At 37.2% G+C, this 18,420-nt stretch overlaps 1 protein-coding gene across 1 annotated transcript; it reads left to right on the top strand.

Moving 5' to 3' along the window:
* Positions 1–5,020: 5,020 nt before the first annotated feature.
* Positions 5,021–6,372, top strand: LOC101358624 (olfactory receptor 4C45-like). Its single transcript, XM_004387722.3, has one exon. It carries the CDS (start codon positions 5,036–5,038, stop codon positions 5,954–5,956), a length of 921 nt encoding a protein of 306 aa, XP_004387779.3. The 5' UTR covers positions 5,021–5,035; the 3' UTR covers positions 5,957–6,372.
* The last annotated feature ends 12,048 nt before the right edge of the window (positions 6,373–18,420 follow it).

Below are 18,420 nucleotides of genomic sequence, written 5' to 3'. Positions count from 1 at the left end.
ACTGCGTATGTTATGTTTCTCTGTTCATTGATTTACTTTTTGGTAACATTTCGTTATTAAAAGCTGTTTTGGAAAAAAAGTATGACTTTGTCTCCACGCAAAGAAACTTCTATATATATATATCCTATCTCTTACATCATTCATTTCTTCATTATCCAACACATCTTCTTAGAATCCAAGGAATATATTATGCATTGTGATACTGGCTAGGGCTTTGATACTTAGTAAAAAGAGACGCAAGTCCTGCTTAAAAGCCATTGAAAGACTCCCAGAAGAAAGCAAAGTACAGCACAGTATTATAAAAGATAATATACCAGAAACACAGGCTGCTATGAAATCACATGGGGGGAGACACAACAGAGACCTGGGGGTCAGGAATCACCTTTTCAGACATCAATAGAAATTTTATTTGTATCCACTTGAGTCCAAACTTTGCAAAGAGCTCCTGAATTACCCTCTAGGCAAAGTAGTTAATATTCATCATGTCTCACCAGGTGGACCTTAGGCTTCACTGAAATTTTAACGTCTATTTAGTACCTGCATATGGCTACCATGTTGGCAAATGGAGTTATCACTGGTGAATTAAAAGCATTGAAAATATTTAGCTAAATAGTCATCATTAGCTAGAGGTGGTGAGTGGAGAAACAACTCTGGGACTGAGCAGTCCTGAGAACTAAAGGTTTTGTGTTTTTACTGTCATCTTTGAGATGTTGATCCTGTGAGGCCTGTAATAACATGTCCACAAACTTTGAAGAAAAAACATTATATATCTTGTGCTGGAAGTGGGTAGCAGGAACTGAGGAAGGTCGGATTAGAGAAGCTAAGACAAGGATTTTACCCCAGAGCAGACAGATAGAGCCTTCTCCGAGGGATGGTGCCCTGAATTCAGACTTCTAGTCTCCTAAATTGTGAGAACATATATTTCTGTTCCTTAAATTCACCCACTTGTGGTATTTTTGTTACAACAGCACAAGGAAACTAAGACAAGGAGTAAGTGCCCATCACCGTGACTTATCATCTATGTAGACCAAAAAGCAGGCTGCATTCACAACCCCAAGGGAAAGGAACAGATTGTGAGTGAGGTTGGCAGCAAACAAAGAAGCAAAATTGTTGATTGCTAGTTATAGAAATGTAGGTGTTGCTTCGCATTTCTGGTCCTAGACTTCAGGAATGTGTCAGTTTAGTTTAAAAGTAAAGGCTGATAATGAAGAAACATGATTCCCTGCAAGCACCACTTAATTATCTCAAAAACTGAAGAAGACAACAAAGTCTTGGAGCCTCCTTTCCACAGTGTTTCTATTTCTCCATCTCTGATGTCTTTATATATGGGTGATTGTTGGTGTGTGATTTCCTCTATGGCTACTGTGTGAAAGCATGTCCCTAACTCTAAGTCCTCGTAATTCTTTCTCTGTCGGGTAGAAGGATAGGTGGTTGCTGTTGTTCTTAGTTGCCATAGAGTTGATTCTGACTCACGTCGACTCCATGAGTATAACTGTTCCGTAGGGTTTTCTTGGCTGTAATCTTTACAGAAACAGATCACCAGGCCTACCTTTTACGATAATGCAGGTTGGATTTGAACCATCAACCTTTAGGTTATCAGTTGAGGGCAAATTGTTTGCACTATCTAGGAACCTCAAAGAGAAGGCTGCGTTCTCCCAAATACATCATGAGAGTCTGCCATCAAGGTACTCATCTGGAAGGAAGTTGACATATTTATGACTTTTAAGTCACTCAGTCTTTGGTATCTGGGAATCCTGTCATCAAAGTCCCCTTAATCCGTCATTAATAAAAATGTCACAATATCTCAGGATAGTAAGGCACAAAACCTTGAAGACTCATACATCCATTCTTGGGACAACAATCTCATTTAGACTAGTCATGTTTTCAGAGAGAAATCCATTTTCTGAACTCTGGCCTATCCCTAAAACAAACCACACATCCTACTCCAGGTTTACCAATGCCACAATGAGCAGCACAGCCTTATAAAGAATGTTTCCAACAAACTCTATCAAGTCTCATCCCAAATTATAGCCAGAGACCTATCTTTAACCCAAGCTCAACTGAATTTCAAAACTGGCCTCTAATGATGTTTGTGGTGCAGTGGTTAAGCTTGGCTGCTAACCAAAAGGTCGACAGTTTGAATTCACCAGCCAGCTGCTCCTTGGAAACCCTATGGGGCAGTTCTACTTTGTCCTACAGGGTCGCTAAGAGTCGGATCCTAATTGATGGCACGTAACAACAATGATGTTTGTGGGTGCCAAGTGGGAGTAAGTGAAAGACTTTGGCTGATGCTTTGGCAAATGTTCCATCAGGATTAATTACTAATCCTCTGATGACTGAGAGGTCAGTGCATTGCCATGTCCTACACTGTGTGACAGTCTATTTAAACATCTATCTAGAGTCAATGAAGAAAGAATTATGAAGAAGGGACTGTGAAGGAATGACAGCAACGAGCAAAGTAGAAACAAGTCCAGGATTTGTTTGGTAGACATAGCTCCCAAGCTTAGTGGGTTTCCAGAGAAACAGAGCTCAAAAGAAGGTTTCAAACGGGAATAAAAAAATTCTTTTCATACTGCTTATGGACTTCTTGGAGACCAAAAACTTGATATTGTTGATTTGAGAAATCGATGTCCAATCAAGTGGACTTGATTTACTTATATATTTTATAGATCCATATACTAGCTTTTCCTGATTTGAAAACCTTTGCGTTATTCTCAAGGTTTTTAATTTGAATTGAATATTATTCTAAGAGATCTGAAATACATATACACATATTGAAGATTTTCTTATATTTCCATGAGAAGCCAAGAAAGTGATTAGAAATTAAATTCTGTAGTTATAGAAGATCTCCAACTAAAATAGATCATTTTCTCAGTGAATCCAGATTGGTAACAGGAACCAAAAATTAACTAAAATATCCACAATGTGGAAAGCTATCTAAAGAGATAAGAATTACATTGTCTCACTTGTTAGATTTTAATTTCTTATACTTTCATGAGAAGCCAAGAAAGTGAGTAGAAATTAAATCCTGCAGTTACAGAAGATTTCTAACTAAAATAGCTCATTTTCTCAGTGAATCCAGATTGGTAACAGGAACCAAAAATAAACTAAAATGTCCACAATGTGGAGAGCTATCTAAAGAGATAAGAATTACATTGTCTCACTTGTTAGGTTTTAATCTGGAATTTGTTTCTGGAAGTGCTTTCATTTCAAGCTCATGGAGTCTGTTTGTGGCTGGGTTGCAAATGCCCAGAAAAGAAGATATCAATGAATGGGCTCAATCTAAAAACTGAGGAATCAGCAATCAACTAGACCCAGGTCAGTGATAATTAAATCTTTTTTTCCCAAAATTTCAAGTAGATTAACTTAATTTAACCAAGTTATTTCCACTGGAATAGTTTTTGTAGTTATATTCTGTGGCTTGTAAGTTAGTATTTTTCTCTGAAAATGAATTTGGACACAGTGACATGAAATTATTTTCTGATGACATCTATGCATCTGATTAGAGATTTACATGAATAATGACAGCATTCACAGTCACCACTCTGTTCCCTGACTCTAGCAGATATTTAGTCCATACTAAACTCTAAAAATGGATTTATTGAAGAAATGAACAAGTGAACAAATGATTGGTCTCGATAGAAAAGCTGCACCCCAAATATCAGTAGAAACCCTGCCTGTAATGTTGCCAGTCCAGACTCTGTTAGAATGATTGAAGTCACTTTTGCAACACTGTGGTCAACATTTTTGTCTCACCAAGTAGACTGATTAACCACATAGTCACAAGAGCCATGGATACAAGAAGGCAACTCAGAGGCTGAGCTCTCCTGAAAACTGAAGATTTTTCCCTCACCTTTACTAAAGCTGAGAGGCCCATGACACCAAATTTTGTGACCATAAATTTTTAAGGAAAAATATATTACTTTGTTTTTGCAGGAGTTGGGAAGGAAGGAATAAAAAGAATGGAATATCTTATGACCCTTCGTAACAATAACATGTACTCACTCTTGAAATTCATGTACAGATTAAAACAGAATATATTCTTGTATATGTACAATATTTCCACCAGTTAACAACGAAGCTTCAAGTTCCTTTTAGTTGATTAAATTTGTGTCTAAAGGAAAAATGATATTATCCTAGATGGACCTAATGTTTCTGTCTTGTCAATAGGAAACTGCATGATTCATTTAATTCCCTCTGTAAATTGCAAGTAGGGAGATATATATAATCCAGAGCATGATTCTGTATGTGGTGGAAAAAACCATTGCATGAAAAATTCATTTCAGAAATATTGTGAACTTTTCAGAGGACTTCACAACACTTACATGTCCATATCCAAAGATGAATTGCCGGAAAGACTGAGAGTGAATAAAGGGTCACGCTGAGCCAGATAGAAGAGGCAGAGCTATTGCATGGATGCCACTCAATGGGCTGTTAGAAAGATCGTTCCTGGGCATTTTGAAAGAAAAAAATCTCCATCTGCAGCTCTGTCTGTATCTGTACGTGCATTCATTTGACAGGAAGGAATAAAAGATTACAGAACACAGCTGACAGAGATATAGCAAGTTTTGGCAAGTTCATATCTGATACACAGTTGACTTTTCAAAGAATGTTGTGTTCATTACTTATAAATATTCATGCCAAAAGACAAGTATAACTCCAAAAATAATTCTTACTGATGAAATTTGTCCCCAAAAGTGAAAGAAAGCAAACCTTACAATCTCCAAGACTGTTAGAGACAGGAAGTTTGGAAGGCAACCGTAAATCATCGTCACAAGAACACTTTGAGATTTTTGTAAGGTATTGTTACTATCTGATGAATATAAATTAGGAGAAATTTAACCTTCTGTTTTTCATTATGACTATCTGCAAAATGGCAGAGGTGAGGGGATTGTAGCTCCATCAATCCCAGAGACCAGGACTAAAGAGATGATGGAATATTTTGCTATTGGGTTAAAAATATCATCACTCAGAAATACTGTGATTTTTTCAGATGGGACACATGCCCTCAACCCAGGCTGCCTTAGTAAAACAGATGAAAAATATAACTGAATTCATCTTGCTGGGCCTGACTCAGAATCCAGAACTACAGAAGCTCTTATTCCCTGTGGTTTTAATCACCTACTTGATGACATTGGCAGGTAATCTGCTCATCTCAGTCACTGTCTTCATCAGCCCAGCTCTGGGCTCTCCCATGTACTTTTTTCTGTCCTGTTTGTCCATTATAGATGGTTTCTACTCTTCCTCCATAGTTTCCAAAATGATCTTTGATTTGATCTCTGAGAAAAACACCATATCCTTCAATGGCTGCATGACTCAGCTCTTTGCTGAACATTTTTTTGCTGCAGCTGAGATCATCTTGTTAACTGCAATGGCCTATGACCGCTACGTGGCCATCTGCAAGCCCTTACACTACAAGAGCATCATGAGCAGGCCTCTACATAGTTTCCTGATGGGGATGGCTGGGCTCTTGGGGTTTATTCATGGAGGGATCCAGCTTTTGTTCATAGTCCAGTTACCATTTTGTGGCCCTAATGTCATTGACCATTTTATGTGTGATTTAATACCTCTCCTAGAGCTGGCCTGCACAGACACGCACACTTTGGGGCCCCTGATTGCTGCCAATAGTGGCTCACTCTGTTTGCTCACTTTTTCTATGCTGGTTGCATCCTATGTCATCATCCTGCACTCCCTGAGGTCTTACAGCTCTGAAGGGCGCCGCAAAGCCCTCTCTACATGTGCTTCTCATGTCACTGTTGTCATCTTATTCTTTGTACCTTGTTCATTCCTGTACCTAAGACCCATGACCTCCTTCCCGGCTGACAAAGCTGTGACTGTATTTTGCACCCTAGTAACTCCTACGTTGAACCCTTTAATCTACACTCTGAGAAATGCAGAAATGAAAAATGTCATGAAGAAGCTCTGGGGTCAAATAATGAAAACCAGTGATAAATAAATCTTGTGACTGAAGTATTTAGATAAATGATTCTTGATTAAACTTGGGACGTTCACCATCCTGTTTAGATCAATTTGCTTTAGGAGCCCACATGCTGTGGGCAGGGCTAACTTTTCCATTAGGCACAGTAGGAAGAGTGCCTAGAGCCCAAGATACTTTTAGGACTCTGAGAAATGTTTTAATTTTTTCTAAAATAAGAAGAAAAAGAAGAATACATTCCAACTTGGATTATATTCATGTTTATACTAATGCAGTAGTATGCATCTGCAGTTTTAGTATTTTTTATGGAGGTTAGGGCCTACAAAGACAAAAGACAACAGTGACATGTAGGGTGACAAAAAGTCAGAATTCGGCCTCTCTATGGGTATGAAATACATCAACAACAAGATTCTTGAATAATTTTTATATCCTGTACTGTGGCTAGAGTGGAGTTTTATTTTAAAACAGGAAAAAGAATTATATGAAAGGAGTTTAGAATAGAAGGGAAAGAATCTCCAAGAAGAACTTTCATCAAATTATACATATTCTCCTTTACCTACCTAAATATGAGAGGTATAAATGTTATCCCACCACAGAATAAAATATTTTAGATATTACAGTCCCAAGAAGAGAGTATTTGCATGCAAAGGTACTTTTTTAAAATTACATCTCCACCATTCCCTGTAGTCTACAATTGTCTAGAGAAATTATGGTAAGCAGAATTGGCTAGAGCAATGGAAATATAATCAATAAATTCTATAGAGTTAAGATAGATGCAATATCTGTACATTAAAATCTGATTTTAGACACAGACAAAGGAAAAGGAGACCTGGAAAACAAAACAGCAGTTGTAGGAAATTATCAGTGATGTAAGAATAAGTTTGTGTCATGTATCTGGACAACAATAATCCTGGGTCTGGATTATATAAAAGAACCATACCACGAACATAATGAATTACTGAGAGATTTGGAAATAGTCACATGCTTTGAAGTCAGAGATGAAGAAGTATTGGTCTAATTGGTCTAATTTCTCATCTTATCTCTGGTGGTAATTAGCCTGGAAATGTGAGCACATTACCTCACCTCTCACTACTTGTTTCTTCATCTGTAAAAGGGTAATTATATTATATACTTCCTTAAGTGTGACAAGTTAATGATTTAAATTGAGAAAATGACTCAGATGAAACATAGTTGAAATTGCTCTAACAGTGCAGCCTTCAGAGATGCCCTCCAGGACTTGTGGTAACCTCTGTCTGTTTCTGACAGAGGAGCCCAAGAGCACCGCTACGGTCCCTGGCTAACTGTGACCACGACAAGATCAAATGTCTGTCCCAGTCTCACTTCACTCAAAATATGTCATAAATGTCATCCACTTCTTCGAAAGTCAACATCAGGGTGGGTTATTATGTCAGCCACCACTCTCTGTCAGTTTGTTGTACTATGGTGGCTTGTGTGTTGCTCTGATGCTGGAAGCTATGCCACCAGTATTTCAAACACCAGCTGGGTCACCATGAGGGGCAGGTTTCAGAGAAGTTTCCAAAATAAGCCAAACCAGGAAGAAAGGCCTGGTGATCAGTTTCAGAAAATTAGTCAATGAAAACCCTGTAGATCACAACAAAATATTGTTTGATATAGTTCTGAAAGATGAGTCACTTAGGTTGAAAGTCACTCAAAATACACAGTGGCTGCAACAATGAACTTGAGCATAGCAACGATCATGAGGATGGAACAGGAACGGGCAAATTTTCATTCTGTAGTACATGAGATTGCCATGAATCAGAGCTGACTCAACAGTAATAACAACAATTATCTCCTCAAGGGCTCCTTAAAAAGCCAATGACTAGGCCTCTGAGAACTGAAGGGTGGGCACATCACTAGTTCACTATTCTGGGATAAAAATGGCCTTAAATATCTCTGCAGATAAAAATGAGGACCCTGGAGGGAAGGACTATGAGATGCTTTGAGCAGAACTAATTTCAAAAGCACACTCACTAATGATGAATCCTGTCCAGTTCTGGTCTTCATGAAGAAGGGATAGCCCAGTCCTAAGGACCAAAAGACATATCTCTATACAGTGCTTGTGATTTCCAGGGAAAGCTGAGAAACTTGATTGAACAAGGTGATTTCTAACCCAGGCATTAGACAATCATGCGATGCTGGCATTTCCCATGTTCTCAGGGCTTTAAGTCATGTCAGATCTCACAGACAATGCCTTTAAAAAACAGATGCCTTGTGGACTCCAGACCTTCTGGAGCCATGAAGTTTGGATGAACCCCAGAAACTATGGCCCTGAGATAATCTGTAACCTTAAACCAAAAATATCCCCTGAAGTCTTCTTAAAGCCAAACAATACTTTAGCTTAACTAGTAAACAATGACTGCCTTGAGCATTATGCACTGTTAACAACTATCTATTTGGGATCAAATTGACAACAGCAACTTGAAAGATTAGATAGGAATTTTAGGGGGCAGTGAATTTATGTTAATAGAGGAGGAACAACTCAGAAAAGGAGGGTGAAAATGGTTGCACAACTCCAAGAATGTAATCAAGATCACTAAAGGGTACGTGTACAAACTGTTGAACTGATGTATGCTTTGTTTTGTATGTTTCAGCAACAACAACAAAATAAATAAAATTGTATAAAAAAGCAGATGCTTTGTCATAATTTCCTATATGTGTCCAGCTTATAAATATATATGAGCAATTGTGGGTTTTAAAAATATCAGATTTATCTTTTGAAGCTCTAGTTGTAGTTCCCAAGTAAGACAGAATGAGAAATAGAATTTTTTAAATGTACAAAAAAAAAGGAAAAATGATGATGATTGTTATGATGTTGATGATGATAGTGGTGATGATGAGATGATGATAGCAAATGTTCACTGAGAACTTTCTCTGAATGAAATCCTGACTTTAGAACTCAGTTTATATGTTTTGGAGGCAGAGAATTGTTAACATTTTGTCTTAATTTATTTTAAGCTTTGAACTGTGGAAATTTCTTCTGTTTAAAATATTTCTTTTTCTGAAGATAACGGTGACCCTACCAATAGGAGAGTGTGAGCATCAATAAAACAACGATAATATAAAGAATTATCATAGCTTTAATTTATTGTTTACTATGTATAAAGTGCATTATATTCTTTCTGGCTTTTAATTCTCAGAACAGTCTTATAAATTCAATGCTATCATTATTCTCGTTTTGCAAACTAGGCAACCGAGGGTCAGAGAGGTTACGATATCGCTCAAGATCAATTAGATAAAATTTGACTGAATCAGAATTCAAATCTAAGCCTATGCGACCCCAGAAGCATTTGCACTTTATAATTCCCATTCTACTTCCCCTTAATACACACAGTCAACGAGTTCAGTTCTTACGTTTCTTTCTTTTTTTGAAATTCTTCTCTCAAAATTCTTTGGTTTTCTTTTTTGAGCCAATTTGAAGGTGAACTTGTTTCTACAGACAGGTCAGGTTTGAAATGTGTGAGTCTCCAAAACCCCAACTAGTGACTAGTTGGTAATTTATAATTCATGCTATTTGATATTTTAACTGCACTAAAATAAGGATGTTTTTCAAATGGATTAGTGTGCTTTTCTAGAAAATTCCTAGATATGAAATTGTAGCAAGGTGGCAGGGAGATAGGCTATTTTTTAGTGAACCTCACCATGATTTGATATCTCTTAGGTGATTATGGAATTGGTTCAATTATACTTTTACCACCTAACAACAGAAATGAATGGGTGTAGACTTTAAGTCATCAGTTATATCTAGCTATTATTAGCCTATCAAACTGTGATAAAACGAAAGAAGTCAAAATGTATTTTGTCTGACGATTCTGTGAATGTTCAGTTATTTCTAGATATAGAAGTTTGGAGATGAAACAAGAACTATTTCCTGATGATCTCACAAATTTATTGGTTCTTGGAGACCAATTTTAAATATATAACCTGATAGTCAAGAAATTGCTTTTCAATTGTAGAACCAAACATCAAATTTACAAAAAAGACCAGACATAGTGGTCTGACAGAGACTGGAAAAATCCCTATACTATGGCCAGAAGACACCCTTGTGACCTAGAACTGAAGCCATTCCTAGAGACCACCTTTCAGCCAAACCATAGACAGGCCCATAAAATAAACAATAACACCCAAGAGGAACGTGCTCCTTAGAACAATCAATTATACGAATTCAAAAGGGCAACATGTGCCAAAAAGAAAAGGTGAGAAGGCAGGAAGGGGTAGAAAATCAGGGCAAAAGGAAATGGGGAAACTAGAACAGAAACGGGTAGAGTGTAGACACATTGTGGAGAATGGAATCAATGTCATGGAACACTTTATGTACGAACTATCCAATGGGAAACTAATTTTCTCTAAACTTTCACCCAATGCACCAAAAAAAAAAAAATTTTAAGAATTTGCTTTTCATATTAATTTCTAGTTTGTTTTTTCCTTAGTGTAAAAAGTGGACATGTTGCAGCATGGTGAACTGTAGATTAACTAGCAAACAAAGGAGAAATCTGTTATAAATTAAGGAGCTTACATTCTTGAATCTACTCAGCAGTAAAGGGTTACACTCTTGAAGGGCGAAGGCTACAAAACCATATGGTCATCCTTTATAAAATCTTGAGAAAGACAGGACAAACATGGACATAAGTTTCAGATTCCAGAACACTAGAATCCTTTCTAGTTTGAAAGAGAAACAGTTAGGGAAAATAATGTCATTTTGCATTACTGTTCAAAAATTTGAAATAGTCAACTCAAGGACAACATATATTTCAAACCTAATAAATATAGAAAATCAAAAGACGTCATTGAAAATCTTTTTATGGACAGTTAGGAAAGGGTTGACATCTACATTATAATACCGCCTAAAACAGGTTGTGTGTTTATATGTGCAGAAACTGGACTAAGAACTTCACAAAGACGGTCTCTTACTGTACCACTTTGAGATGTGTGATTTCACTATTGTTATTTTAAAGACAAGCATCAGAGAATTATAAATGTTCCATCATTTACTCAAGGTCACTGGTAAGCATGGAAAATAAGATTCAAATTCAGGATGATCCATATCCAGAGCCAGAGATCTTAATCTCTCTGCCATAGTATTTAAAAAAAAAAAAAAAAGAAAACTATTGTTGTAGAGTCAATTCTGACCCATAGCGACCCAATAGGACAGAGTAGAACCTACCATTGGGTTTCTAAGCAGCAGCTGGTGGATTTGAACTGCCAACCTTTTGGTTAGTAGCCATATCACTTAACCACTGCACCACCACCAGCCTCCTGCCATAGGTTAGCTGCTAAAAACCAAACCAGACATAAAATGATACTCGTGAAGAGTGTGCTTCTTAGCTCAAGTAAATACATGTGACTAAATGGGCAGCTTCTGTCTGGAGGTGAGATGAGAAGGCAGAGAGGGTTAGGAGCTGGTTGAATGGATATGGGAAATCAAGGACGGAAAGGAGGAGTGTGCTGTCACAGTATAAGGAGAGCAATTAGGATCACATAACGGTGTGTGAATAAATTTTTGTATGAGAGACTTGAATTGTAAACTTTCACTTAAACTACTATAAAAACGTAAATAAATAAAAATAAAACCAAACCAAATGAGTTGCCACAGAGTCGATACTGACTCATGACAACCCCATGTGAGTAGAACTGTGCTCCATAGGGTTTTCAATGACTAGTTTTTCAGAAGTAGACTGCCAGGTCTTTCTTCCAAGGTGTCTCAGGGTAGACACAAACCTCCAACCTTTCAGTTAGCAGCTAAGCATGTTAACTGTTTTCACCACCCATGCACAATGTCATAAAGGGTAATGACAGGGGCAGGGAACAAATCTGTCCTGAAAGAAGTACAATCAGAATGCTCCTTAGAAGCAAGGATGGGAAGACTTTGTTTCACATACTTTGGACATATTATCAGGAGGGAACACTCCCTGGAAGAGGACATCATGCTCAGTAAAGTTGAGGGTCAACCAAAAAGAGAAAGACCCTCGACGAGACGGACTGACACAGTGGCTGCAACAATGGGTTCAAACATAGCAACGATAGTGGGGATGGCACAGGATCAGGCAGTGCTTCATTCTGTTGTACACAGGGTCGCTATGAGTCGGAATCAACTTGAGGGCACCAAACAACAGGAACGGGGTGTGTAAAAGGGGTAAAGGAGAGTCATTGTTTAGGGGGCACTGAACTTGTATTAAGGGAGATAAAAAATTTGAAAAGGGATAGTGATGGCTGCACAACATGATAAATAGAATAAATGTCACTGAAGTGTACATCTGAAAAATGTTTAAATGGCAAAATCTTTGTTACGTACATACTCACCACAATAAATAAATAATCACCATATAGTCATACCAGGTGCATGGATTAGAAAACTCAATTTTTTTTACCCTATCAATTCTACAGAATCCATTCAATTCCAATAAAAATCCCAACAGGATTTATGGAGAAATTGACAAGCTTATTCTGAAAATTACATAGAAATGTAGAATAACTTAGAATAGCAAATCCCTTTCAAAAAAAAAAGAACACAGTTGGAAGAGTTACTCTACCTAACTTTAAGACTTGGTATAAACCTCCGCTAATCAAGACTGTGTGGTATAGGCATAAGCATAAACATATAGATTAGTAAAACAGAATAGAAAGTTCAGAAATAGATCCAAATACGTCATTTTATTACAAAGATATCAAAGTAATTCAACGGAGGAAGAATTGGCTTTCAACAAATTATTTTGAATTAATTAGATATCCATATAGGAAAAAAAAAAGAATCTCAACCATTACTTCACACCATACACGATTCATCCCAAATGGTTCCAAGACCTACATTTCAAACTAAATCTATAAAAATTCTATAAAAAATCTTGATGACCTTGGGATGGGCCGATATTTCTTAGATATGACACAATAAGCATGAACCATAATTTAAAAATGGACTTTTTCAAAATTATAAAATTTCTCATTTGATGACACCATTTTAAAAAAATGAAGACAAGCTACAGATTTTGGGGAAAATATATATATATGAGAAATGACTTGTATCTAGAAAATATAAAGAACACTTATATTTCAGTAATAAGTAACTCAGAAGCTCTATTTTTAAAAACGTGTGAAGGACTTGAACTCAAACTTCACAAACAGAGATATACAACAAAAGAATATATACAAATAGCCAATAAGAGCATGAAAAAAAATGCTTAATATCATCAGTCATCAGGGAAATGCAAATTAAGCCACAGTAATTTACCACTATGTACCCCTAGAATGACTAAAAGAAAACAACTAACAATTCTAAGTGACAGATGTGGAACAACTGAACTCTCTTCTCTACAATTTTAATACTCCCAAGATTTCAGTACTGACCAGCCCATGAGTCCCAGATGATACTGTAATCTGGCACCTTCTGGGGTTTCTGACTACCTCCAGTGATTTATCTGAAATGTGAAAAACAACTTCAGGGGAAAGTACTCTAAAATACCAGCTATTAATTTTATGTTCTCACTGCTCTAGCTCCCAAGCAATCAATAATGAATTTCCAGGAAAGGTTTAATTTTGATAAAAACACAGAAGTTCCTTTTGCAACATGCGTCAACAGTAAACTATATCACAGGTCCACACACAAGAATTATGCCTCCATAATTCCTGCTATAGGCTTCCTTACCAATCTGGGTTTAGACAGAGAAGTGACATGGTTAGGTTGCAAGTACAAGGAATACAATTCCCTCTTCAAAAATGGCTGTTTCTCAAGCATATCTCTCCAGAATACCTGTTTCTAAGACAAAGCCTTTCTGTCAAAGGAGATAATTTATTCCTGGAAGAGCAAGCAGAAACTACAAGACAAGTCCCTGAGCCTTTATGGAAACTCTTCAAACATCTATGCAGTGCAAAGTGAAAAGGTTTTTTGTTCTTCTTCACACATCCAGAGCAAGATTCATCATGTGTGGAGAAACCCATTTGAATGTGATTCCTCCACACTTTCTGCCTCTTGCCCTACAAGACCAGAACCACGAATAAATGATAATTCTCTTTAGTGTTTCAAGGGGAATCCATTCTAAATTCAAATCCCAAGATTTTCTGGGGAAAGGATTGAGTTTCTAGGCTACAGGGAAAGATTTAGACTCTTAACGCTTCATCAACTTTTGCTTTGATATAGAATTATCTGAATATCCTCTAGCCAAGCGTCACAGTTGTCATATTGAAAGTTATTTATTCCAGGAGGATATCATTTTGAAGATAGAATTGTTATTTCACACTCCTAAACATCATTACGGTCATCTATAAAGACCGCTAAGGTAAGTTTCTCAACAGTGTTGCCTCTTATTAAAGATTATTATTTTCTATATATAGAAATCATTATTTTTAAACTTTCTGAATATGGTAATATAATATTTCATCCTCACTCCAGTCCTTCAAAAGATATGGGTAAGCATCATTAACCTCATTTGACAGATGAAAAAGTTGAGGCTCATAGAGATTAAACAATGCATAGGACCATAACCTAGAACTTTGGCATCAAGAACTATGCTTGCCAGGAGACAAGTTCTTGTAATAAACCACACTAATAATGAGGATGAAACAAGATTTAAATACAATTCACACAAAAGGGCACAAATATGAATATTAAATGACATAAATCCTCAACTGTTTAGTACAAGAACGAACATAGAGAACCCTCCTGGGATCAAATGCTATGGATAATATGAGTCTCAGGCTTCTTTAGAGGTAAATTTGGAGAACGTTCTTCGTGAAATTATAGTATGGTTAAATATTTCTCTGTATAATTGATCTAAGTGTCAGTTCTTCCTATCTCCTAGGTATATGCAAGTCACAAGAATGAGATAAAGTCCTACATGTGTCCCTAGCACTGTGCTGGATGTGTTCACATGTGCTCTGTCAATCAATTCTCATAGGAACCAGTGAGGTGGACATTATCATTCTCACTTTACAGATGAGGTAATGAGATGTAAGGTGCAAAGAAATGTACCCCCAGATGAAAGAAGTTGCAAGTAGAAGAAACTAGCTCTGGTCTTTCTGCTTCTAAAACCAATACACTGAACCATGTAAAAGTCAATTTCAGCTTTTTGCAGAAGAGTTTGAGGCACATGCCTTGGAGGGGAGTTAAAGAAAAGAGAGTGCAGCCAAAAGAAGAGGGCCTTCAATGAAAAGAGTACCACATTTCTTAGTATTTGGGGATTCTGTGATTGTATGTATATATGTGTGTGTGTATATACATGCGTATATATACGTATTTAATGACATAACTATCCTTTTATGTCATTATTTATGTTTCATAGCATATGTTTAATTTGTGTGTGTGTGTATTCTGCTGATGAAATTGCTTCATGTTAACTTGCCTTTGAGGTAGTATTAAAATAATTATAATCACCATGATTATATCAAGAAGAGATTACTAGTTAAACATTTTTAACATATTATAACATAGCGATATATGGTATGGGTTAAGAGTTTGGAAGCAAACGAATTAAAAGAAATACCTTGAGGTGAAATCTTTGCTCTGCCCTTTATTAGTAGCTTTATCTTGGGAAGGATCCTTAACTTCTCTGTGCTTCTATTTCCTAATGTGTAAAATAGATTTTAAAAAATAATAGTAGTAACCACTTCCTTGATATGTCAGAAAAATAATTTATAAAAAATAAATAAATAAACAAACCTGTTGCCATCAAGTCAATTCCAACTCACAGCAATCGAATTGGACAGAGTAAAACTGCCCTGTAGAGTTTCCAAGGCTGGTGGATTCAAACAGCCAAACTTGGTTAGCAGCCAGGCTCTTAACCACTGTGCCAACAGGGCTCACCTAGGTGTGTAGCAAGGGTTAAATAAGCACATGTTTACAAAACAGAATATACCATAGTAACTTTTAGCTGTTATCATTGTTATCATAACTATGAGGATTAGTCCCTGAGATCGTTTCCTCAACTGCAAAATGGGTGAAATAATATAAACTACACGTGTTGTTATAAAGATTAAATGGAATCACATATACAAAGTTCTTGCTACCACACCATGCTCGTGGCAAGCAGTTATTAAGATCTAAATATCATTAGCTATTATAAAGTAATTGAGTTTAGACAATAAGCATTATGAATTCTTTCACAGTAGCTTTTGTATCCTTTCATTCTCCCCACCAGTGCCCTGTACTCCTTATGTCAACAACTGTAAATAGTCAGCTAACTGGTCTTCCTGTCTCTGGCTTCCACCAGCTTACTGATCTTTGTCCAAGACAACAAAGACCTTTACTAGACTAATATTCCATGATTCCCTCTTCCTCAAATTCCTCTTCATCCTTCCACTCATGTTCTCAAAAACTTTGTATGATTCTCCATTTCCCAAAGAATAAGGGCAGATTCCTTTGCTTTACATCCATGGTCTTTACATCCATCTCCTACCTCCATTCTCAGGCTTATCTGTCACTGTGTGTGCAGTCACTCCTTCAGATTAGGCTCTTAGTCATCTCAGATGACTAAGTTACACAGACGATCTCCTGACCTGTGTGCTTACAGAAGTCTCTCCTGTCTATATTATTACAATTCTCATCTGGGAAGTAGTGTGAGTAATCTTCAAGTATTCAGAACTTGTATTTCCACTTTAAAGAAAAAATCCATAAGAATTCACAAGTCAGTAGAATTCAGACGTTTATTCTTTACCATAAAGAATAATTTTAATACATTCAGGGTTGTTTCAATAAAATGTTTTGTTTTCAGGTAATGTAATTAACCGTCACATAAAATACATGGACAATAGAAGTAACGTGACAGAGTTTGTTCTACTGGGGTTCACGGAGTAGCCAAAGATGCAGAAAATCATATTTGCTGTGTTTTTCTTCATCCGATCATCATTGTGGTAGAAAATGTGCTTATTGTGGTCACCATTGCTGCCGGCCCATTTTGTATCTCTAGTTATGAAATCATCTATTCATTCAATAATTATTTATTAAACCCCCAATGTGTGTCAGGCACCATGCTCAGCACTGAATGTGTAAAAGGTAAATAAAGCTGGGAGAAAAGAAAACAGAGAAGACCAAGAAGAGTCTTAGATACATGTTAAGGCTTAATGCTAGGGAAAATGAGAGAAACATTGAAAGGTCTTTTAAGCAAGTAGGTGATGTGATTAGGTCTGAGTTTTAGAATGATAACTTTAACTACCGTATGAGAAAAAGACTGGAAACAAAGTAGCAGTTAAGAGTTTATCATAATAATTCAGGTGTGAAAGGCTGGAGGCCTCGACTCTGGTGGTACCAGTGATTATGCAGAGTGTGGTGGGCACTACCCTGTCATGCACAAATACTCTTAACCAGGCCAGTGCAGCCATGATCAAGCTGCTAACAGCTCACAGCTTCACCTTTCTGTGGACAACTGAGAGAAAATGGGAGCTGCCTGCATAGGGGGTTATACCCACCACCCCAGGCCACAGCAGCCAGCACTAAGTACAAAAGGCTGGTCCCCTTACATCAAAGTGGGAACAGATCTGTAGAACAATGTGAATTCCAGAACTCCCATGGTTACAAGCTGAACCCACTCCCTTTCTTACCATAAATTTCTTCCCTCACTCCCTCTGGTGATTAAGATTGTGTGTCAACTTGGCTGGGCCATGATTCTCAGTGGACTGGCAGTTATGATGTAGTTTGGCAACTATGTAATGATGAAATCTCCTCTATAATGAGGTCTAATATAATGTAATCACCTCCATGATGAGATCTGATATAATGTAACCACCTCCATGATGAGATCTGTTAGAAGTAGCCAATTAGTTCAAAGGGAGCTTCCTTAGAGGTGTGGCCTGCATCGAATATAGGTGGACTTTCTGGCAAGTTTGCTGGTTCTTTCTCACTCTGGCTCGTGCAGCTGGCTCCTGTTCATCAGACCTCCGGTTCTTGGGACTTGAGCTAGCAGTTTATCTGCCATCTTATCTACCGATCTTGGGATTCATCAGCCTCCTCAGCCTGTGAGCTTCACTGATCTTGCTTCTCTAGGTAGCCAAGCCTAAGACACTCCCCTTCTCCTTACAAACCACTTTCAAATCCTCATCTCAGGCTCTGCATTTAGGGAAACCAAACTAATATGGAGAGAGAAAAAAATGTTCAAGAAATATTTACATAATAAACAGAAGGACACGAGACAGGATGAAGATAAGAGAGGAAAAGTCATGAATAAAACCAGTTTCTAGCTTGGGTCACTGGATGGATGAGGAAACTGAGAAAATTAAATAGAAAGAAGCTGAGTGTGGTTTTGAATACATGGGGTAACATCAAAATGGAAGACATCCAAGTAGCAGTGCACAATAGGCAATTGAATATATGGCTCTGATCCTCAGAAACAAAATCTACGCTGGAGAAATATAGGAGTCTTGAGCATATACATGATAAAGGCATAAAAGCACTGAGTATCACCTAGCCAGAGTAATAAAGTGAAAAGGGAGTTGGGAACAGAATCATCCTGGTTGATTTAGTAAACCATGAATGGTCCTTGGTG

Source organism: Trichechus manatus, unplaced genomic scaffold, assembly GCF_000243295.1.
Source record: "Trichechus manatus latirostris isolate Lorelei unplaced genomic scaffold, TriManLat1.0 scaffold00191, whole genome shotgun sequence".
NCBI lineage: Eukaryota > Metazoa > Chordata > Mammalia > Sirenia > Trichechidae > Trichechus > Trichechus manatus.
This window is presented reverse-complemented; position numbering and strand designations above follow the sequence as displayed.

Bases quoted from the DNA above. Each gene is read 5' to 3' on its own strand.
- LOC101358624 (XM_004387722.3), top strand. From the start codon at position 5,036: ATGAAAAATATAACTGAATTCATCTTGCTGGGCCTGACTCAGAATCCA.